The sequence below is a fragment of the Corvus cornix genome, chromosome 2 (assembly GCF_000738735.6).
Source record: "Corvus cornix cornix isolate S_Up_H32 chromosome 2, ASM73873v5, whole genome shotgun sequence".
Taxonomy (NCBI): Eukaryota; Metazoa; Chordata; class Aves; order Passeriformes; family Corvidae; genus Corvus; species Corvus cornix.
Window position 1 is genome coordinate 23,135,275 of NC_046333.1, and position 24,342 is coordinate 23,159,616.

Sequence of the window (24,342 nt, forward strand, 5' to 3'; positions counted from 1 at the left end):
GTACTTGGAAGTGGGAAGGCAGGTGCAGAGTGCCCCGCGATCTGCCGGCGCTGTGCAGGCTGTAAAGGAAAGAGGGCTGCCACTGGACTGTGGTGCAAATACAGGTTTGCACGCGTCGAGGGTAAGCTCCGCGTAAGCTTGGTGACCTAAAACTGTTCTCTGTGCGAGACATAGCTGAGAAGCTTTCCCTTTGCATTTGGACGAGAAGAAAGACCGAGTACGGCTGGTGTATGTCGCTGCGAGGGAAAGTGCATAGCCCAGGCGTGGTTCGGCAGAAGCAGTCGGCTGGAGCATTTCGCTGCCGGCACAGTACTCTGTGCGCCAAGTAGACGATGGTTCGACTCCGGCAGAATGAAAGCACGACATGGTACGAAGAGCATAAGAATGAAGGCAGAGCACCGAGCTGCTGTGCGCATGGCACAGGCTGCAAGAGGAAGCGTGGCTGTCCCTCGCTTCTTTGCGGATTCACGTTAGCCCTTGAAAACAGAAAGTTCAACTTGCAGCTCCTTGTGCTGCTACCTATTTCTCTTCCAGCTTTCCCTGGAAAGAATTGTGCCCAGCTTGATGGTACGAGATGCAGAGATGACAGTGGCAGATGCGGCAGAGAATGGAAATACAGAGTGCAGCGGACAGTTTCTGTTGCTTTACGTGAGGGAAGGGTTTTGGTTTTATCTTTTATTTTGTTTTGGTTTTTATTTGTATTGTGTTTTTTCTTTCTTTTTTTTTGTCTTTTTACTCTGTTTCAGTTAATAAACTGTTCTTATCTCAACACATGGGTTTTACAATTATCTTTCCCATCCCCCTGGAGAGGGGGTAGTGAGAGAGCAGCCACGTCGGACTTAGTTGCCATCTGCATTTAAACCACCAAACAAGGCTAGACAGACTGCTGAAGCTGGATAGTTTTTCATATAGAAATGCCTGGACAAGGATGTAAGGGCTCCTAGACAGGTAAATACTGAAAGTCTAGACTCCAGATCGCATCTCACCAGAGGAGAGGGAGAGAATCTTCTCCCTTGCCCTGCTGGTCTCACTGCTTTTGATGGAACCTGGGATATACTTGGCTTTCTGGGCTGTGAGTGCACCCTGCTGGCTCATCTCCAGCAGACCTCCAAGTTCTTCCCTTCAGGGCTGCTGTCAATCCTCTCATGCCTCAGCCTGTGTTGATACAGAGAATTGCCCCAACCCAGGTGCCGCACCTCACATTTCATCTTGTTAAAGCTCGTGAGGTTCCCATGAGCCCACTTCCAAGCTTTTCCAGGTCCTCCTGGATGGCATCTCATCCCTTGCACATGTCAACTGTAACACTCAGCTTGATGGCATCTGCAGATTTGCTAAGGGTCATTGATTGAGACAGTCCTTGTCTCCATAAGGACCCCGAGGGACACCACTTGTCACTGATCTCCATTCAGCTGCTGACCGATACTTTCTGGATACAGCTGTCCAGCCAATTCCTTATCCACCAAACAGTCCATGCATCAAATCCATCTCTCTCCAATTTAAAGAAAACGATTTTGTCAGGGACCAGGTCAAAGGCCTCACAGAAATCCTGACAAATGACAGTCACAGCCCTTCCCTTTTCCCCTGATGTAGTCACTCCATCACAGAAGTCCACTAGGTTGGACAGGCAGGACTTGCCCTTGGTAAAGCTGTGCTGGTTGTCCCAAATCAGCTCCCTGTTCTCCACGTGCCTTAGCATGGCTTTTAGGAGGATCTGTTCTAGGATCTTCCCAGGCACAGAGGTTGAGGTTGGTAGGTCAGTAGTTCCCAGGGTTGTCTTCTCTACCCTTTTTAAAGATGGGTACAGTGTTTCCCCTTTTCCAGTCACCTGGGACTTCACCTGAGTGGCATGAATTTTCAAGTATTATGGAGAGTGGCTTGGCAACTGCATCAGGCAATTCCCACAGGATTCTGGGATTCATCTCGTTATGTTCAATTCTTATGGACATTTGTTCGATTTTTATGGACATTCAGGTTCTGCAGGTAGTCCCAAGCCCAATATTCTTTTACAGTGGGAGGGACTTTGCTCCCCCAATCCTGCCTTGCAAGGTGTGAGAAGAGAGATTTGTCAGTGGGGACTGAGGCAAAACAACTGGACTTCAGCCTTCTCTTAGTCTGTTATTACCAGTTTCCCAGCTGTGTTCATCAGAGGAGTACACTTTCTTTGACCTCTCTTTTTTGGCTGAAATACCTATGGAAGCTCTTCTTACTTTTCTTACCCTTGCCAAGTTCAGCTCCAGCCAAGCCTTGGCCTTTCTGACCCCATCCCTACACAACCAGGCAGCATTCCTCTTTCTGTATTCTAATAAAAATCTGGGACAATAGTAGAGTAGTTTATTTTGGAACTTTTGGACCACTAGTCCAAATATACCACCTAAGCAGATAAAGAGGTCCGCATGTACTAGGTAAATTGATAAAAAACTGTGTATATGCCTCAATGGCTAGCTTAGTTCTTTCTAAAGGCAATAAAACTAAACTGACAAAAGTTTCAGTTTGTACATTTTTCTTGTCATACAGGGATCAGTTATATGTGGTCAGTTTCAGCATTTATAAAATTGCACAAAATACTGTAATACCTACATCATCATCTGATATACATGAACTGGAGTTGAAAAACAGAGGAAAATACTTAATACCTTGTCACGTTCTATCTGTTTCACCTTTTTTTGTTTTTTACCACTCATCTATTTCAAGGCAAAATTAAAACAATACAAACCAGAAGTCTGTAAAAATAGTGAGCTTCCTCAGAATGACACAATAAAGATGTTTCTTCCCTGTAATTTAAAGCATATTTGGGATTTTTCTTTTGTTTTTGATAAAATATTCAAATATTCCACCATGAGTTTACTTGAAAAGAAAAAAAATTTGAATCTTTCAAATGTGTTGTGAATTTTTCACAGCAAAACAGATGTGGAATTATCTGGAAAAACAGGGTCAGCACAGCTTGAAGGAAGTCTCCATCCCACTGGCTGCCTAGCAAAACACATGAGAGGTGAGGGAGGTGTCCATCAATGCTTCCCCTGGCAGGAAGCCCCAGATTGAAAGAAAGAAACATCATCTCTTGTGATAGCTGGGTGACAGAGGCTTTTCTCCTAGCCTGGGTAGATTTTGAATGCTGTCCCATTCAGTATCACAATGGAACCATCATTTCTCAAATGAAAGGGTAGAAAAGACCATCTGTTGCTCAAAGCAAGAGCAGTAAGATGCTTGCCTGGAAAGTTATGAGAGAGTTTTAATGGTGCTCTGTTTTGTTCAGCTTGTCTTGTAATCAACCTTCAGTCTCCTATCAAAAGCAAGTGTCCTGGTGACCAAGGCTCTGAGCTCTTCTAGAGTCTCTTGTCTTTTCCACTGCAGAAGCTGTATTAGCTATTCCTTGCTGATAGGAAGGGCAAAACAGAGGGACATCGTTGTAGCCCGATGACTGTAGTGCCTCAGTCTTTCCTTTATGGCTGTAGTTTTTAGGAGAAGCTCTATACTAACTCTGGGAAATAATCCCCATTGAAATCAGCATGTGAATCCCCAGCATAGCATCTTTCATGGAAAGAAAAGTGTAATACAGATCATGTTATGTGTTTAAGTGGAACTCTGAGTGCTTTTTTTGTATGGCATAAAAAAGATATAGCAATATTCTCATGTGTGTGTACTGCACTGGTCTTACTGGTCCTGCTGGGGAGCAGTCTGTATTTACTTATCTTTGATATAAATATGAGGGCTTAAAAGCTCTCTGACTAAAGATCTCACAGATGATTACCGCAGACTCACAGTATAGCTCTAAAATAGAAAGCAGCATGTGACTGTTCACTCTGGCTTCCCAGGCTTCCGCTAGCAGCAAACAGCAGCTGCAGATAAAAATAGAACATCGTAAGCAACCAGGATCTGTAGTTAAATATAGAAGTCACTCTCCATGACAGTAAGGAGTTCAGGACAACAATGAAGTCTCTCCGATTCATTAGTGCCGAAGCATTCGTGTCAAATGCAGAGTTTGCCAGGAAGAGTCTCGGTGCTGTTGCCCATGATCTTTTTCCTCTTCTTTTTAAAGCCAGCTATTTACTGGAGCAAGGGGAAGTGATTCACGACTTGGTAGAGAACTGGCCACTTTTTGACTTTAACATGGGAAAACTTTTGGGAGCTACTCTGGACTACCAGGAAGACCTGAGCCATAGAACATGCTCAGTGTGCTTGGAAAGCTGTCTGACAGGGCTGAGGGACTATGTGCTGAATCAGTCTTCTCCCTACGTGAAAAAGTTGAAAGTGGTCGACCTGACGGGTATAAAAGATGTTGAAGTTCAGTTCTGTAAGTGCAAGAAGACAATGGGCAGGTGGGCCAGGACACAGCTGCTCTCTAAGCTTTGTTCAGAACTGCTGGTTTACCTGCAACAAGCACAGTGCAATCCAGGTACCTTTGAAATCAGTATCAATGTGCTAATTGACTTGTTTGTTACAGAGCGTAACTATGAGCTGGTCGTGCAGGCCCTGTTGAAGAAATGCAGTTGTCCACTGAAAATCTGCTGTGTGGCGTTCAGATCTGACAACCTGACCTTGCAGAAATTCTTCTATATCATAAAGCTCACTGATCCCTCCTTGTTGTGCAAACTGGAAATAGTTCATAATGTTCACCTGGAAATGGAACACTTGGAAATACTCTTCAACAGCATCCACTTCCCTCTACTGATGTCCTTGACCTTGCCAGCACGAACATTTAATGTGCGGAGGTTCACAGCTACAGATGAACAGATGCTTTCTAACATTGGAGAAAAGATGGGTGAAATGACGCAGCTCACCGAGCTAAGTATGTCGTTTTCTATACTCACTGGAAGAATACAGAAACTTCTCAGGTAATTTGGTCATCCTGCTTTCACTCGCACTGTAAAAAAGAGCACTTTGTGCCACCAGCAAGCTGGGAATCTCTGAGAGTAAGGGAAGTGAGTGTATCTCAGTGTGTGTGGGAAGGGGCAGCAGGAAACTGGGAAAGATTATTTGTTGGGGAGAATTGGCAGCCAATGTATACCTGATACACTTTGAAAAGCTGACTGTTTTGATTAGTCTTCCAGAGTCCATCTGGTGAGAATATACTTTCAGCTACCACGTAAGAGAGTGGTACACCCAGACATTTTTTTATTTGAGCTTCTGTATTAATCAGCTTGCATTGGCCTTTGGTGCAAATCCTGAGTCATATTCCAAGTATTTTTTACAATATATAGTGAATTTTTGTCTGCTAAAGAACAGTAAGTAAATATACGTTTCCACAGGTACTGTATTTTAAGGAGGGCATGGGAATAGTAGATTTTGATTTGAGACTTTGGTTTCAGTTGCTTGTTGTGTCTCTTGTCTCAAGACAAGAGAGATCTTATGTTTTTCTGTACTGCAAACTAAGCGGATACATGAATATTCATTATGAATTCCTGTGGAAAATTGGCAATTTGCAAAAAGCTAGCAAACTACCAGTGAGCAGTATTCATATTGGAACAGGAAATAAGTTAATGGTAAGCTTTTCAGAGCATCTAGAAGTAAAAAGGCAGATAAAAGTTTCATCCAGACAAATCACCTAAAATTCTTCCTGTACAAGAAGCCATTTTATTTAAAATTTGTGAATAGCATACTGCTTATGTTGATTGATGCAATTTAAATGATTTGCAACTTTCTAAGGTTGATCCAGCTGAGCCCTGTGGCGGAAGTCTCACTAAGATGTAGTAAGTATGAAAGTGATCATCTTTCAGATCAGATAATCTCAGTTACACTTCTTCCAACCTTCTTCATCAGAAGGTCTCTTTGCAACTCCAGAACACTACAAAGTGTAAACCTCTTGGGCATTTAAAAATGTAACAGAAAAAAACCCAACTAGAAACAAAAGCAGATATCCTGTCAGAATACTGATTGGCTTTCATATTGGAATTAATCCTTCCTTAATGGAAATTATCTAAATCACTGGAATTATAGCAGCTTTCTACAAGAAGCAGCTACCAATGCTCTTACGATAGTAGTGATCTGCTATTAGTTCAGCAAGTCACTTGCAGACACTTGACAACATATAACTGGTTACAAAATAGATATATAGAATATTAACAAATTAAACCCCATTAAAATAGCACAGTGGAGTCATGTAAAGAAGGAGATAATTAATGGTACTACTTTCAGGAGGAAAATATACTTGTTATTGTTGTCACATGCTTCTGTTTCTCAAGAAAGGTTAGAAATAATGTGGTAGATGACTGCATTCACAATGTGGCTAGATGCATGAAATTTTGTAAATGTAGCTTTTCAACATTTTGTACCTAACTTTTTTCCTCTTTAATTCTGCAGCCCACTAAAAACTCCACTGAAGATGCTGGATGTTTCTAACTGCTCCTTGAACCATGCTGATATGGCCTATTTAGCCAATAGCTTCCATGCCAATCACTTGGAAGCCCTGGACCTGAGTGGTCACGATATACCTGAGCTTTACCCATCAACATTCTTTAAGCTCCTCAGCCATTGCTCTTCAGTCCTCAGGAGTCTTACCCTGGAGGACTGTAATATCCAAGACACTCATGTCAACATGTTGATTTTAGGTTTAAGCCCTTGTCAGAAACTACAGGAGTTTAAGTTCATTGGAAACCCACTGTCATCCCAAGCACTTAAACACCTTTTCACATTTCTCTGTGAATTGCCAATGCTGAAAAATGTGGAGTTCCCAGTTCCAAGGGACTGCTACCCTATTGGCATCACCTACCCCATTGATGATGCCAGTCTTTGCAGGTTTGATCACCAAAAATATGAAAGGGTAGCAGAGGAGCTTAACCTCATTTTACTCCAAGCAAACAGAGAGGATATGAAGGCTTCAACACCACTCTTTGGGAGTTACGATGCAGCTGTTCAGGAGACAAACAATGAACTGGGAGCTTACTTGATCAAGTCCTTCAAAGACACTTTAGAGAAGTTCACTACTTCATTTAACAAAATGAGTTAAAGTTGTAAAACTGTAGTGATGAGATGATCTGCCAAAATCAGAACTTAATTTAGTCTTTTTTAGAACTGCACCTTCAATCATCAGTTGTGAATTTTGTTTAATATGTCGGCTGAATTTACTATTGTTTGAATAGCCTCTAATCACCTGAAGCATTGTAACTTATGCTATATCTATTGCATACACCTTACACAAGCTCACAAAAGATGAGAAGACACTGAAAAGCTCATTATTTTATACAAATGCACTTTTTCTGAGTAAATCAAATAGGTGTTTAAGCTTGGCTGATTTCTTATACAGGTTCCCTTAGATTTGTCAGCTGGTCTTGTAGCTCTGCAGAAAAACAGGGAAGTCCTTTCCCAAGTCCAGCAGGATGTTCCAAAGATTGTGTACATATCCTCACGTGTGGCTCCCTAAATTAATTTTTTTTTTTTGCTCATGACCTGAATTCACCAATCTGTGTTTTACGCAGTAGAGGGGGGGGAAAGTGTAACAGCCTCCATGTCCCTGTGTCTCTTTCTTCTGCAGAGGCAAGTGCAATAAACAGAATTTGTCTTAGGAATTCTCCTTGGTTGAGGAGTAAAATTCCATACTGAGGAGGCAGCAAACCAAACGGTTGGCTGACAGCAGGGGATTTCACCCCACTTACCCCAAAAATATTAAAGCAGTCTGTGGGGACTCTGCTGATGTCCTTGCAAACTGTATTTTAGAAAGGCAGACCAGGACAGTGCTGCACAGCCCTGGTTGTCATGTCAGCTGCTCAGTGCCTCAAGCCGCTCCTTCCGGGAATCAGCTTCTTGGCTGGTAGAATGTACCCTGCTCCTTTCAGCTGTTTTAAAGAAAGTCTAGGACTGTGTTAATACTGAAAAAAAGACTAGTGTTGAGAAGACATGCAAAAAAAATATTAATCCAATGCCAATTTAAAAAATGTGGAAAAGGGACAAGGCTGGTTGCTGAGTAACTAGAAGTTCATCTGTGTAAAACACTGCCAGCCTTCTGTCAGGACTGTGTGTTCTCTACAGACTTACAACCAGTATCAGGAAAAATCTCATTCAGTTGTCAGGCTTAAGTGCAAGGAAAGTATTAGAGTGACAGAGTAAACAGAATTCCAGACTCCACATACATGGTGTTGGAGCATAGGTAAAGGGCCAGCTGGATGTCAGGACAGTAAGGGCCACAAGACACACATCTGGGGAGAGCACTACAGTGGGGCAGGAAGCCCTGAGTGGTAAATGAGTGCCATAGTCTACTCAGCTTCTCACCTGTAAAACTAGAGACTTGGTTAGCTTCTAGGTAATTAAAAAAAAAAAACCAAAAAAACCCCCCTCAGGTTAATGCACAGTAAATACACTTTAACAGTTCATGAAAACTTGATCAAACAGGAATGAAAGTGAATGTTGTAGAAGAGCTGAGGTGTCACTGTAGTACTGAAGATTATTATTAAGATAACCAGGGCAGTTTATTTGAAATAATACTGGACCTCATCATCTGAGGGTAAGGAAAAAACTTTCTTCATTTAGGCAGTGCTGGTTTGTCAAGATTTCTGTTTATTCACAGTAAGAATATGCAAGCAACTTTTAACATAATTTATTAAAAAAAACCCAAAACAAACCACAAATTAATGGACCGAGTACTAAGCAGAGCTTATAGGTTCCACAGCATGCATTTAAATGTGGTTTGTTTTTTTGTTTTTGTTTTTTTTTTTTTATGTCAACTTATGTTCTAACATGTTTTATTGATTAAACATATGATGGTTAAATTGAATGATCATGACCTGTTTATGTCTACAGAGCACTTAAAAAATAAAAAGGTAATCTAAGTTGCTAAACTAAGGAGTTGTGAATAAGAAGTCATAGAATTTGGTTCCATATGACCTTGCTTATATTTGGACAGAATTCCACATGCTCCTTTGTCCTTGCCTCTACCTTTTCTTCCCTCTGACCTTGCCATTCTTTCCATCCCAGACTTGACCCATGACTTCTCACCCAGATGTAAGTTAACTTGAATTTTGCTATGCCAAATGTCTACTCTTTTGGGATGAGTAGTGGCACTTTTGCTGGGAGAGGACATGGTACTGTAGCTGCAAATGTGTAGTGATTCTTCCCCCCTCCAATCTAACAGGTTGTACCTGGAGGTGAAGGCTGGCCATTTTGGAACATGCTGTGCTACAACAGCCAGTCCTTGCCTTTTTCAGTACACACAAAATAGACAGCTCTTATTTCAGAATAATTAGATGCCTTATAAAGTCTGGTGTCTATGCAGCTCTCCCTCTGCTTTCTTTTTGCCATGGTTCACTCCTTTATTTTATTTCCTCCTTTTTCTGCACCCCACAAACTCCTGCCTATCTTCCACTTTCAATCTCATGTCTATATACTGGCTCCTGGGCCAGCAGAAATATGTAGATGACATAGCTTTTGTTTTGGTGCAGAGTGAGGTTCAGCACTATGACTATTTTAGAGCTTTAGCTCTCAGATATCCCACCTTTTTCTCTTCAGTTTCTTTCTTAATTATGGTTGTTGTTGTTGGTTATAAATACAGGTCAAGCTTTAGCATTTTGGTGTTTGCCTGACTTACTGCAACAAGGATTTATGCACTCTCTCAGAAGGGTTCCTGCATCTCTTTTTGGCCTAGCAGTGTGATTATGGTTTGGACCTGCTCTTTCTTCCTTTTTCCATGTGTGTGGGACTTGGAATGCAGCTATTAGAGAAGAAGGGTAATGCTACAATGACCTAACTATATAAAGTTACCTTATACTTTCAAGTACAGACACTGATTGAATCCTGTTTGGTGTTCCCTTTTCTTCCTTATGGGACTCTTGTCAACTTCACTGGGTTGAGATCTGAGTGGATCTAAGTCCATTTGTACTGTCTATCTAGAAAGTTGTCTAAAGTCTTAACTACATACCACCTTGAGGTGGAGACAGTCTTCTAAGCTGCAGCTAAGGCTGCCCAGAGAGAGGACAGGAGCTACCACAACAATGAAACCACACAGCTGTCAATGGAGTGAAGATGTCTGATGTGTTGTGAATGGAGTTGTATTCAATTCCCTGATACCACATCTGCTCATGATGTTCCTTTAAGTGTCTGAAGAAGAATATTCAAAGTCTCTTGAGGTTTATTTGTGAAAGACACAGAAGAGATGCATGTAGGAAAAAAACCCCTGAAAAACAAAACCAGGATAAAAATGTGGGGTATGCCCAGCCCCTGCCCTGGAGGGATCTCTGCTGAGATAAGAGATTTTGCAATCGCCCAGCAGGACTCCCTGGAAAGGCAACCACTTCTTTGGTCACGGCGAGAAAAGACAGACCCACAATCCTTTAGGAGACCCTATGCAGATCCTCTGTAACCCATTGGTCCTTTACCGATTCCCTGTACCCCTATAAAAGCAAGCCCTCTGGCCCCTGTGGATCAGAGAGAATTCTCATCCCTGGCTTTCCCCTTCGCCGGAGGGGACCAACAATAAAGCTACCTCTGTGCGGAACCACCCACATGAGTCTCTTCTCTCTCTCTGGTCTGGCTTGGCCTGGAGGCTGCCCTGCAGAGCTGAGCTGGAATCACGAGCTGATAATCACTAAAGATCTGACAGTCTCTGCAAGGGCCCTCCTGCCAGCAGCTGAGGGAAGACACCGGGCTTCGGGAAGGCGATTCCTTTCGGGACCATCTCCCCAGACCGGTCATCTCTTCCTGGGTCAGAGCCGCTGACCCCCCATCACCAGCTGTAATAACTGGCGCCCGAACAGCCTTGGACCCCGGACCTGGCCTGAGCTGCGTCTTGACACGCCAAGACAGAACCAGCCGTTCGTGTGCTGATCCTCTGAAGATAGACCTACATTTTAGCAGGCCTTTTGGACGGGGACAGTTCGAGACCCTCGCCTCCCACCTAGGACTGAAGTCCCTGAGGATCGAACTGCCAGACCATCACCCCAGCAGACCTTTCTAGGAGCCAGCCTCACCAGAAAACGGGATTTGTAAGTTTAAACTTGGGGCTCTCCTCCTCTTTCTTGTGCGCAACTTTAAGTAATTTTGGGGTTTTTTCTCTTTTTTCTGCTGAGGGAGAAACTAAGATGGGACATAGGCAAGCTAAACCCAGCCTTTCCCAATCTGAGAGAGACCTATACCCCTTTCTTCTAACCCTTCTCTTAAAACCTGACTTTAAAATCTCTACAGGTATTCTTTCTAAGAAAAATTTCAAATCTTTCACTAATTGGATATCTCGAAATTTTCCTGATGCTACCACCGACTCTGTCCTTTCTGCTCCGTTCTGGGACAGAGTGGGGAACAAACTGTATTCCTCTCAAGCCTTGGGAAACCTCTCTGTTTCCAAATTCATTCCTTTATTTCATTTATTGGTTAAAATGTGTTGTGCGCGAAGGGTTGCGAAATCTCTTATCTCAGCAGAGATCCCTCCAGGGCAGGGGCTGGGCATACCCCACATAAAATCAAAACCATTATCACCCTATTCAAACAAATGTTCTAAATACAAAGTGCAATAATGAGTATCACAGAGACACTAAAGGCTGAATTTTTAGTTCTAATAAAAAGAAAAGGACTGTTAAATTTGTATTTTATTCACCATGCTTTATTCAGTACCATGTTTTATTCACCATATTGTATTTTTTTATTCATTAGCATATTTTCATTTCAGTAACTGGGACATATTTTATTCAGCAGCCGTCGCTTGCAAATCTTTCTCTCTTGCAGGGTAAGAATTGCCAGAAGAGCTTTCTGCTGTTGAAATGCTAAACTCCCCTATTCAGTAACTGTACTGAGTTCAGTGAAATACTTAGTACATAGGAAATAATTACTCTCCTTTGACAAACTTCATGAAACTGAAATACAGGTAAGAAATCTCTATAAATGACCTTTGCTACATCTGATCTCTTCATAATTTAAGTCATATTATGTTTTCGCCACACACAGAGCAGTTGAAAAAAGCAATGGGAAAAAAGGTGATAGTAAGATTCTTACTGTGGAAGAAGCAGCACACCAGCTATGTTCTTGGAGACAGCTACCTGAACAACATAAAAGACTATCAATAGAAAAAGGCAAATAAGCACTACTGCTGCAAGAAAGTTGTCATATATGAAACTGAAACCAGCTTCCCAATATTTAAAAATGGCTACACCTTTTAAACTAATATTCTTAAACTCAAAATATATGGGCTACAGGTCAATTCTTCTGAACAAGTATGAACTTTGCTTACTAAGCTCCTCTTTCTCTCCTTAAAAAATGCATCAGTCAACAACAGAGCAGGACTGTATGAACTACCTTGCAAAGAAACAAGGGAAGGAACATTGTACCTTCTCTCCATATTGCCTTCAAGTAAAAGTACCCTGTGTGAACATTATTGTGTGTAGGATAATCATTTATGAGGGAAATTTAACACCTGTTTCAATGAATGTGTGGCCAAATATTCAAAGCTGCCTCTGGTTAATCCTAAAAGCAGCAACTGTAAGCATTATTTTGTAGGGTTTTTTTTAATAGTCTTATACCTAGACAAAGAAGCTTTACTTCTGAAGAAAACATGTTGACTGTGACTGATGATTGCATTATTTTTTAAAAGTCTCTCAATAGTACCCAGCCTGACCTTCTCTGTCATTCTTCCAGGTACTGAAGTTAAAGATAGTTTGCTGTCTAATGTACAACTGCATTGATATTGCTTAATTTTGCCCAAGAAATTTTTATAAAATAATCCTAAAGGTAGTTTTAATCTGAAGTAGAATATGCAGACTTTATTCAACATAGGATCACAGGATTTTAAGGGGAGCACCTCTTGTCTGTCCAGAGCAAAGATGAATTATTTCTCTCTGTGGAAGATGAGCAAATCACCTTGTTCTCAGCTTTCAAGTATTTGAAATTCCAGAACTGAGAATATTCACACATCTAAAGACACATATCTGTTCTGGGAATTTATAATGAAAAGAAGATGGTGGTAATTTTTTTCTTCCTTCCCAATATTTCAGTCAGAAGTGCTTTATTTCTCCTATTGCCTCTGCTCTGAACTATGGGAAATCATGCACTGAGCTGCTGCCTCTTCCTTCCCCATGCTCTTCTTCACTGGGCTGAAGGTTTCTCTTAGCCTGAGACCCACCACACAGCATTGGTTTTACTTGTTAGAGTTTTATTTGTTTGCTGTAGAAGTTTTTACACACTGAAAAGACAACCTTGGTTATGCTTTCCATTATTTTGCTTTTTGAGTACCAGCTAACCTGCTCCTAATGAAGCAGAACTATAAGCTTCATTAATGCTTAATAAAAGTTGTATTTATTTTTTGTTTGTTTCTGTTTCCTGCAGTGGTTTGGTATTTTGGCTCTCTTGCCCATTGCAAGCTTGGAATGGAAGGGAGCTCTGCTATTCCTTTGGCTCCATTTCCCCAGAAGTTCTTCCTTGTGCAAAAGAGCCTGTGCTTGGAAGAGTTCTAGACTTGCTGCACTGTTCACTGCTGCTGCTTCCCAGCTCTCCCTGTGTCCAATACAAGTGCAGGGCAAGCACTAGAGTGCTTTTCATGCATCTCTGGCCAAGATACACAGTGGCAGAGCACATTTTGGAAGTCAAAAAGTGTGCTTGTCATTGATGCATGACCTACTCTGAAAATGGCACCATGCACTTCTTCCTTTGTGTGTGGTCGGTATCAATCCTCACTCATTCTTTTAAGTTCTCATTCTCTTTCATAAATCAACATAAAGTCCTGTTTCCACTTGGAACCTTTTGTGTCTTTGAAAGTGCTTTTGGAGCTGTTTTCTGCAGAAGCTTGATATTTTGGTATGATGTATATAGAGGCAGCTGTTCACCAGTGCAACATGTACATTGAAGCACACTGATGTGCCCTAATCACAGCTGACTGCTGCATGAAGTTCTTTAAATATTTAAGTCCAGTGCATTCTACTGAGTTTTTAAAGGAATATGCAGTGAGGCTTGGCCACTTCTTCTATTGTGATGTTGTGCCCTAGGGTAATTCAAAATTAGGTTCATAATGCCTGATTCCTGGATATCAGAACAGAACAAGCTCAAAACCTAGCTTCTTAACAGAGGAGGAGACAAAATTTAACTTGTAAGTATTTCCTTACATTATTTCTGGGCTAAATCTGTTTACTCCTGGGGTGGGGTGTTTTTGTTTTTGTTTTTGTTTTTGTTTTTTATGTTTGCACAGTAGAGGGAGCTGAAAGTTTAAAATGTATATTCAGTATGTAACTGTTGCCTGTAAAGATGAGAAATGTGGGTGGAATAACGCATGAGGTTTTAGCATTGTAGTTCAGGAAGATCATGGACATTTATTCCAAGCTACTAAGTTAAATGAGTCAGAGGATTTTAAGTCAGTGGCATTAATGGTCTTACCTGGAAGCATTACCATGTAGAATGTAAGACAGCAGAGGCTGCTCAACCATATGCTTTGCAGCTGATTTTATTAAACTACAGCTTACCTTCATGCTGTTCATGTTCAGAAATACTCATTTAATGGAAAAATTTAAATATATATATTTCGTTACCTTTTTAATGCTTTGAGAATTGAGAATTGAGAAATAATCTTTTCAGATTCTTCAAGTGTTGAGGTTTTCTTTCAGTTGCCATCAAATTGGTTTCAGTTGAGCCTGAGATTCAGTCCAATGGAGCTCCCAATATAAAGGCACATGTATTTGTCCTTCAGCCTGTTTCTGTGAACACAGTCCATGTTAACCTCTCCTTCTCCTATCTCCATTAGATTAAACTATTTATGCTAAGCCCATTTTGATAAAACCAGGCAAGGGAGTGGCTGCATTTTTAGGGGCCTGGTAGATTTGGAAGAAAATGTAAACCTGTGTTATCTTTTGCCTTCCCAAAGCTACAGGCACCATGCACGTCCTAATGAAAAGTCCCTCAATCAGTGTTTATTTCCAACACACATGGGAATCATCAGGAAACCCTCTAAAGAATAAAATGCCCCATTTTCCTTGCTGTCCTTTGACTATATTAGAAAAATCACCTACCTCGCAGCAACCCTACTTGATCCTCCTGTTTCTGGGGCATCTCTGAACACCTTCAGAGAAGCATGGAGCAGCACCTCTGCTCTGCTGAGGGCAGAACTTCTTTTGAGCAATTTGGCTGGGGCCCGGCTGCTTTCTTAGTTGCAGAGAGGGGCCAGTTAACATGCTGCCTTTTGAGGCACATCTGCTGCATGGCCTCCCCTGGGTGGAAGCAGCAGAGGAGCTGTGACCTCAACAGGCAGCTTGGGTACATCATGAGGCCACACCTGACCAAAGCTGCAGTGACCTCTGTGGCTGTGAGTTCTTTTGGCTCTTACAGTCGGGAAAGCCTTGATTTTCCTCCATATCCTTTGTCTGGGAATTAGAAGGTCTAGTGTACAAATGTAAGCGTACAAGGTGTACAAAGGTGTCAGCAAAAGGCAGAGGAGGGGAGGGCTTTGAAGGTTCTTTTAAGTGAAGACAAGAAATTTGCAAAAAACAACTTTAGGCAGTAGGATTTTCTTAATGTGATGAGATGCCTGGCACTGATGGCAAAAAACGTTTATTGTGAATTTAATAGAGGATGTGACAGAATGAGAGCTCTAGCTGCATGGACAGTCACATCTCAGGCAAGGGGAGAGGAAGGCACGAAAAAGATCAACACTAAGATTTGTGAGCTTAAAGATGAAGTTAAATTTGTGAGTGGCATTTTGGAAACAGAAATTGCCACTTTTACATCAGATCTTTCCTGTTGTTACCTGTATTATTAAAAGAGATGGCTTTATAAGCAATTGTTTAATCCCTGTATATGATTCATCCTGCTGTTTCTTTGCAGATGGCTGCAGGAATGGCAGTTCAGGCTGTGCACCACGGGGTGTCTCTCCCTGGTAGAGTATGGCATCCTTTCTGCTGTCACCCACATCCTCTCCCCGCCGATAATTACTTTCTCTTATCTGATGAAGAAAATTCCCTTCAAAGGATTTCTTTGATTAAGGAAATTCATTAATATGATGTCCAGATAATATTAATGCTTCCCTGCTTAAGTCTTGTCATTTACTGTTTGATCAGCACATTATTCCATAGAAGATCAGCATCTTTGGAGTTTAATGGAAGCTCTGCTATCAATTAATTAATATTTTTTAGGTTCCAGAAAAAAAAAATTGAGAAAAGTAAATCCATGTGTTATTATTGCAGGAAACATCCCTGCCCATCTCCTACACATACAGATTTAATGTAAATCCTTGGGAGTGTTTACCTGAGGAACAATCTCCTGCTTGGGCTTTCTGAGATCATCTCGCAAACTGTCATATTCATACTCAGCAAAACAGAGAAATTAAATAAATGTTTAGGAAATTAAGGTCCTTTTGACGCTACGAGCAACAGCTAAACGGTGTGATTGTTCACAGTTCCCACTAGATGGCTCCCGAGGTTCAGAGGTGATGCAGTGACGAGCACACAGGATTTGATTAATGACCAGCGATTCTATCATGTCATAAACCACTGCTGCAAAGAACAGCTTTAGCCCAGGCATCACCACAGGGGACGTGTGCATAAAGAACAGTGTTCTATAACGGGCCTGTGAGCACACATGCAGAGAGCAAATGAAACAACGTGGTGACCAGCAACAATTAAACGAATTCAATGGTTCCTTAAAATTTGTTTCAACAAGCTCTGATTGGATCTGTTGTTATCTCAATCCTCCAGGCCCTACATTGGGCACCAAAAATGTCTGTTTTGGTTTAATCCCAGCCAGCAACTAAGAGCCATGTAGCTGTCACCTCACTACCCTCACCCCAGTGGGAAGAGAATTGGAAAGAAGAGGCAAAACTCATGGGTTGAATTGAGAACAGTTTAATAATCGAAACAAAATAAAATGTGCTACTACAGCTACTGACAATTGTAATGGAAAAGAGAGACAAGGAGCAATAAAAACAAATAGAAACAAGTGATGCACAACACCATTGCTCACCACCCCACTGACTGATGCTCAGCCCATCTCCCAGCAGCAATCGGTGCCTCCTGGCCAACTCCCCCCAGTTTATATACTGGACATGATGTCCTGTGGTCTGGAATATCCCTTTGGCCAGTTTGGGTCAGCTGTCCTGGCCATTTTCCCTCCCAGCTCCTCACTGGCAGAGCACGGGATCCTGAAGAGCCCCTGGCTCAGGGTAAGCACTGCTGAGCACCAACTGAGCCATCAGTGTGTTATCAACATCAGTCTCATACTGAATTCAAAACATCACACTGTACCAGCTAAGAAGAAAATTAACTCTATTACCTAACTCAGCTGAAACCAGGACAGATCTTTTTTATTTATTTCTCCCAGAAAGAAAGAAATATTACAAGGAATCTCTTAAAGGAAATGTATTCATTTAAGAAATAGAATTTCTTACGTGAACACAGCTTTCATCACAAGTTCAGTCATAGGCCTTCACTTTATTCAGAATTAAGAATAGCAGTGTTCTGAAGAGTAGACAAAAGAATTAAAGCGATGGTTCTGATAGAGGAAGAGTTGGGACATATGTGTAGAAGACAGAGCAAGTTTAAAATATTTGGAGGTAATACTGTTTTTTAAAAGTAGTTGCTTAATTTACAGTGTGAATGGGTTTTGGGTTTTTGATTAAATATTTAGGATTCTTTTTTCCCCCCACTTTAAGCACTTTTGGGGAATTATAATTATGTAATGTTATAATTATTTTTGTTCTGGGTTATTCTGCTTGGAATTGGTTTTGAAACTCACATTTATTTGAACCTCTAGTGTATAATTAAGGCAAATGACACTCTTGTAAGAGTAGTGCAAAAAACCCCCTACCTCTGATGTGTTCTACACTGTTTGACTTTACTGTGAACTTTAAATCTTGGTTTGGCTTTTGGGCTGGGGGAGATTTCATATTCTCTGATAGCTCTCACTTCCTCTAGTGCAGCATTGTACTCTGCTAAGGTCAAGCAGTAAATTCCACCTGAAATCATCGAGTTGAAACTCAGTAGCTGATACAGTAGTTGGAAATGGCAAGTGTGCATGTGGGCCAGTGGTACACCACCTGCTGTGCCTGTCATCCACTTACATCCTTCCTCTGATTTAGAAATCCCTGGAGACAATGCCAAAGATAGCTCGCCTTTGGAATATTTTAAATCTGTGTCTGCCAACAAAATAGCTGCCTATGTCAGTTAATCTCGATTATTTAAAGCCCTTTTGCTCACCTATATTATTTGTTCACTTTCCTTCCATGGAAAAATTTAGTATCTAGTAAATTTGTTATGGGAACTATTGTTACCTCATTTTGTTGTTTTTGATCTTTTCTAAATTTAAAATAAAAAGAAGTGATGGTAAGAAGGGATCCTGAGTAAGTTTTAACTGGTACTTCCAAGAGATGCAGATCATTCTACTATTAGAGCCAAAAACAGCGAGAGATTTTTACAGCAGTTCAATTAAATATGAAGGGCTACATGTTCTGTTAAAGGTACATTTTTGATGAACAAAACCTTTCATAAAAAGTAAACATTTGAAAAGATAGTATTTCCTTTCTTCAATAGTTTCTACTTTCATCTGAGGATTGATATTATTTCATGTTACCTAATGCATAAATACACACTTTTCTTAATAATAGCAGGAATTTTCTTAAAATTAAAGTTAGTTCTCAGTGAATCAGAGATTGAGCACAGCAGTCTCAGCAGCCTACACTGCTGTTTGATACAATACAAAGATAGTGAGTGCTACCAAGATAAATCTTCAACCCACTGTTCCCACCTGTGTCCTGTTCTTATTTCTGTGCTGCCCCGGATGTTTGAGAAACATCATTTTTTCAAATGAGAGCTATGGTCACTTGTCACATTGAGATATTCTCTGTCATTTGAGGTCAGCAGAACCCGAGCAGATGCTCTCCCTTCTGAAAGTGCAACAAACTCAATTAAACCTTTAATTGAGGCACTTGTAAATGCAAACAGCAGTTTCATTCCTATGTGGGGGAAATAATTGGTGTCCTTCACTGAGGTCATTTGGAGGGAATCCCAAGACATGAAAGTATGCGGTCAAATGGTAAAAGAACCCTTGTGAATGGATACTTTTGCAGTACCTGGACAGATTTATGAAAGAGACAGAAAACACAAGCAATGGTGTCTTTGACACATCACCTTTCTTTCCTCCCTTCCCCTTTTTCAATGGCAGTGACAATCAGTGATATTCTTCAGGCAACTGCCAACAAATTTTCTCCAAATTTCTCGTTAATAATTAAAAGTATTTACTGTGCATATCTTCTCAGTCAGGAGTAAGGGAGGCAGTACTAATAAAGTGAATGACAAAGGGGTCTTCTCCTCAAGTAATGAAACCTGGGGCTCTGCACCATGGCACTCCAAGGGAAATTGGTCAAGTAAAACAGCAAGAGGCAATATTTGTGCCTGCTTTCACATTTTATGCAATTTGTAGCACATGCTGTGAGATGTGTCAGTGAAAGAGATGTAAGTGTTCTGTGCATGAACTGGGCTTGCCTTGGGACTGTAAAGATGACAAGATTAAAATAGGATGATTTATTATGATAGAAATACTTGTGAATGCAATAGCAGGTTGAACTCAGCCTTAATGAAAACATGTTATGATTTATTTTTTTTATTTTCTATTTTACTTTAGAAGGACAATTATACTAAGAATTAGATAATTAGAAATGTTATGTATTGCACTCATTTGGTGCTGCCGAATAACGTTATATTTACTATAGTAATATTTTCCATTTTATATAGTGCTGCATTTTTCCATGGAATGGAAATTTATGGAATTTCTCATTTAAGAAGTGTCCTAGGATCTGTCTTGCTCAGCCCTAATGCCAGTCATTCATGCACCTAGGAAGGACAATTAGTCTGTTGTCATGCTAAGGAGATGCTGGTGCATAACTGCACTGATCAGAGCCCACATGTGGAATCAGAAATCCTGTGCTCAGACTGAACTCAAATAGGCTTTGCTGCTTTCTCTTGCAGTAGGTTTATGTTGCTATCTCACCAATCTCTGTGGAGTCAGCTGAGTTCCAATGATTATAAAATGATCCTTGAATGTTCCTTCAGATATATGTCAGCCTTCAGCTCTGTAATATTTTGTACGAAAATAAATTCTAACAGTGTTATTATTTCTAAAAGAGAAAAAACCCCAACCAATGGTGTGTGTTTCCATTTCTCTTCTTTTATCTTTCTCCCTGATTTTCCAAGCTGAGTTTTTTTTCAGAGACACAACCATGTATGGGAAACAGTCTGTATATTCTTTCCCAGCATTTTCCAAACTGCTCAGCCAGCCTGTCACGAAAAACTAAATTAATTTCTGAGTAAAAAGTCAGGGCCTCAAGAACATAACTGACAGTGAAGTGTTTAAAACCTTTTAAATTAGTTTTGGCTTTATTTAGTCTAGAAGGAATAGAGCATTGTGTGCCTTTTGCTAATGTTCACATTTACATTAAAAATGAAGGCATGATTTGTTTCCCATCCCTGGGCCAAATTACGAAGATTTTCTGTTCTAACAAAGCTTCTGGCTGGTGTTGAAAAAGAAGAACAGCTGTGCACAACAGGAAGAGAAGATTACGATGTGCATGATGTACAGTCACCAGTGGTCTTGGGATACTCCTTTTGGTAAAAGAACAACACATAGGAATGAGCAAGACATCCCAGTTCCTACAGATTTGCACTTGGGTCCTTTGATGGGAGCATTTTGCACTGCTGGCTGTAAAACAAGGGGCAGGTGCCTTGGTGGAGGACCCTTGAATAGGGAGCTTCCCTCCAGAGAGAGGGAAGAGGCATTTGCCATCATTCAATAAAATCTGTCTGCTTTCCCTTGACCTGCATCATAACACCTGTGGAATTTTAAATTTTTAGTTGGTAGGTATTGATGTTGATCGTGAAGGGTACAGAAGTAGTTTGTGTGGGGTTTTTTTATCAAGACAATTTACTGTACTAGAAACTAGTATGGAAACAAAGTAATTGAATATTCCACTTCCTTCAAACAAGGCCCACATGCTGTGCTGTGGAAAGGCTGTCATGTCATACCCAGGTATGTAAAATAAGAGGTGCTTAGAGGTCTTAGAGGTGCTAAATACTCACAGCTCAGCACTTCTGAAATAGAGTGTAGTCTGGAACATGTGAACACTGCCTAGATGCTTTGCTCTGAACATGGAAACCCTGCTGAAATCACAGAGCACATCCACACACAGCTTAAAATTTAAGCTTTAGAAGGCTGGCAAGATACTTGTGTGCTTCTCTATTCCATGACTGCTCTTATCTACAAAAGTCTAAGATCTTTACATACAAAAATGTTCTTTTTTCCCCTCCTTCAGTTCAAGTAATGTAGACATAAAGAGTTTCAGCTCATCAGATTTGACTGATGTAAACTCAATTTGGGTATTATGTGCAGCCAATATACCACAGTGGGGCCTTTGAGTTGCAGAAAAAGCTGTTTTTTAACTGGGGGGACTGGTTTAGCATGTTTTTACGTTTCCTATATTGATGGTAAAAAGACAGGAATTATTTTAATAATGTGCAGATCCTTTTTTTTTTTTTTAATTTCTGGAGCAGGAAAGGCATGCTTCTAGGAGCACTAAATAGGAAGGATGACCTACTTTAGTTTAAAACCACAGGCGAACTGAACCTACTTTTTCAAACCTCAGTCCAGCAAGCAATCCCATTAAAACATGGTCTTGAAATCTTAATGTTTCTTTTATACAAAATTGCTGTGCTAGGAAAAGGTGAAGAAAGCTTTTCATCTGACACTGAGCAAAGTCTTTCTATACAGGCAAGCAGCCTCTCTCTCTGGGCCAGTTCTTGAGGTGACAATGAAAGGCAATGTTGCTTTCTGTAGTGTAATGTCTTCAGCTTTTTATTAATTTATTTTATTGTTTTTCAGTTTCTGTTGAATCAGTTAAACTCTGGAGCAGGAAAGTTTATTACTTTATCTTGCACCATTCTGAACACTCTAGTGCTGGCAATAATATCTGTCATGGGCAACTTGACTTCTTCCATCTCTTCCCACCATGGACTCCTCAGGAACTTTCCATACTGAAACAACTACCTACATGTCTGTCGCTGTATTTTCTTTTACTCAGTGTCTTGTTAGCAGACTTAAGCATTTCAGAACAATACCTGAAGTAACATGATTACAGCACTGTCTTCAGGGTACCCAAGACAGGGTTAGTGTGAGGTTGTATGTCCTGAAATTACAACAGACTGTGGTTCTGAGATCACTCCTGGTGTGTGTTGTCAGGGATGGGATTCAGAGCTTTGTACAGCAAAGGACATCTCTGGTATTTCTTATTCAAAGGTGAATTGGATTTCTACTGCTGGTGTAGGTACATAATGCTACTGAGGCAGATTTGCAGAACAAAAAAGGTTTTTTGCAGTCATTCGGGAGTGAATCTATTTGCATTACTGCAATAGAGGGGGGTGGGGAGTGGGCAATCTTACTGAAAAACTGCAAAGAGCCTAAGTTTTTTGAACCCTCTTGCTGATCGTTCTAACGCTGTCACAGTTTTGTTCAAATGTGAATCAGACTTACTCATTTTAAACCACATTGCTGAAGATATCACCTAGCATAGCTGGCTTGTGATCCAGTGCAACAGGCTGAATTAGTGCATTCACCTATAAATTCTGCCTATTTGTCCTACCTCAGAAATACTGTTTGCACCTTCAAACTATGTCCTGCAAGCACAAAATGGGAAGTGCTTGCTGAATCTTGAGAGTTGGAAGAAGTAACACTCACTTTGCCAGTTTCTCATCTGAAACAGGCAAAGAAAACAAATACAATTGAAGTAAAAAAACCTGTCAGCATTATCTCCATATGTGTTACAAAAAATATTGCCTTTATACTGTATAATATACTGTAATTTTTAAAACATTTTAAACATGTAATATTCCATATAAGGCATAATGGTTAACCTCCTGGAGATCCGTCTAAATTTTTGAAAATACTAACTGTATTTTCAGATTTGCAAGAAATGGAATTTGTGATGGAAATGAAGATCTTACTGTTAGAAAGGATGCTATAGATGGTATAACAAGTCTGTGGTGTATGTGCCTTCACGCTTGTCACTTCGCTGCAGTTCCTTCTGGCAGGGGCAGCTTGCAAACACTCCTTACAAAGCAGAAACGACAGCCCCTCTGCTGAAGGATGATCTCCCTGAGCTATGGTTTATTTATGGTTTATGGTATTTTACAAGCTTTGCTTCCAGATAAGTGGAAAAAGTGGCACACAAGTGATAGGAGGTTCATTCTAACTGACATAAATGTCTGCAGAGCTGTTTCACCATTGGATTCCCGGCCTTCTCTGTGGTTTCCAAAGTTTTCCATTTCCTTCAGCCCAGATAACAACATAAATCAGACAAAGGTTGTGTAGTGGAACAATGGTTACAAAGGCACATGCAATGCATAATTCTGCTACTGTGTTGGGGTCCCACTCTCCAAAAGTGTTTGGAAGCACTGTGCTATGCAAACATACAAAGTCAACGTGAACAACCTGACTGATACATAAAAGTACCCTTTGTTCTTGTGTGTGGCTTGAAAATCTCTTTTGAAATTTGAAATTTTATGGTACATTTGACCTTTAATAATGGTAGTGATTTAATTTTCTACTAAAAGGCAGTTATTGAGGTGGAGTGTCCAGGTACCTAGAACAACACTGGGTCTTTGTTACTGAGCGATACAATTATTTTTAGGTAAGAAGAGCTGCCTTAAGCAACTTCCCAGTCTGGTGTTTCTTGATGGAGAGGCCGATTTCCTAGAGAGAAAGCTCCAGGAACACAGCCTTTAAATATTGATGAAAATCAGGAGCTGTACCATCTCTGAAAAGAGACAGGCAAAGATGAAATGGCAACATAAAAATACACTTAGCATCTTAGAACTTCAAGCTGTTCTGGGTCTATGTGGGGTCAGGCCAGCTCGCTGCCCATGTTCAGTAAATATTGAGCACTCAATCATGTTGGTGCCATGCAAGGGCTGCAGGTGGGCTCACGCAGGTGGGCTAACACAGGTGGCCTTCCAGCTCCTCATGCCTTCACCCCCACCGCCAGGATGTTGTGATAGGAGGGGAGAAGCTGCTCTGGCTCCCAGGGCAAGGGGTGAAGAGTCCCTGAATCCCTCTGACACTTAAGACCAGAGCCTTCCCCGTACGGGGTAGGTGCCTTCCCCCTAAAGACGGATGGGTTGAGAGCGGCATCCTTACTGCCGTAGCTTTCGGAGGAGCGGGCAGCACGGCTCCGCTCGTGTGGCTGCACACAGAGCACACTCACACGTGCCTGCCCCTGCCCCTGCCCCTGCCCTGCCCTGCCCTGCCCCGCCCTGCCCCGCCCCGCCCCGCCCGGCCCGGCCCGGCCCGGCCCGGCCGCCGGGTCCGCCCTGCCGGCTCTGGGAGCACCCGGGGGCGGGGGAGCGGCTCCCCGGCGGGCCCGCCCCCGCTGCCGCCGCCGCTCGGGGCTGGACGCCGAGGCATGAAGAGGAGCGT

General features: G+C 41.3%; 1 protein-coding gene across 1 annotated transcript; it reads left to right on the top strand.

Moving 5' to 3' along the window:
• Nucleotides 1–3,659: 3,659 nt before the first annotated feature.
• On the top strand, nt 3,660–10,131 carry LRRC14B (leucine rich repeat containing 14B). The gene is made up of 2 exons (XM_010398600.4): nt 3,660–4,832; nt 6,298–10,131. Exons 1-2 carry the CDS (start codon nt 3,928–3,930, stop codon nt 6,941–6,943), a joined length of 1,551 nt encoding a protein of 516 aa, XP_010396902.1. The 5' UTR covers nt 3,660–3,927; the 3' UTR covers nt 6,944–10,131.
• The last annotated feature ends 14,211 nt before the right edge of the window (nt 10,132–24,342 follow it).

Coding starts and splice junctions, on each gene's coding strand:
- LRRC14B (XM_010398600.4), top strand. CDS start 3,928: ATGAAGTCTCTCCGATTCATTAGTGCCGAAGCATTCGTGTCAAATGCA. Junction 4,833..6,297: donor AGAATACAGAAACTTCTCAG/GTAATTTGGTCA, acceptor TTAATTCTGCAG/CCCACTAAAAACTCCACTGA.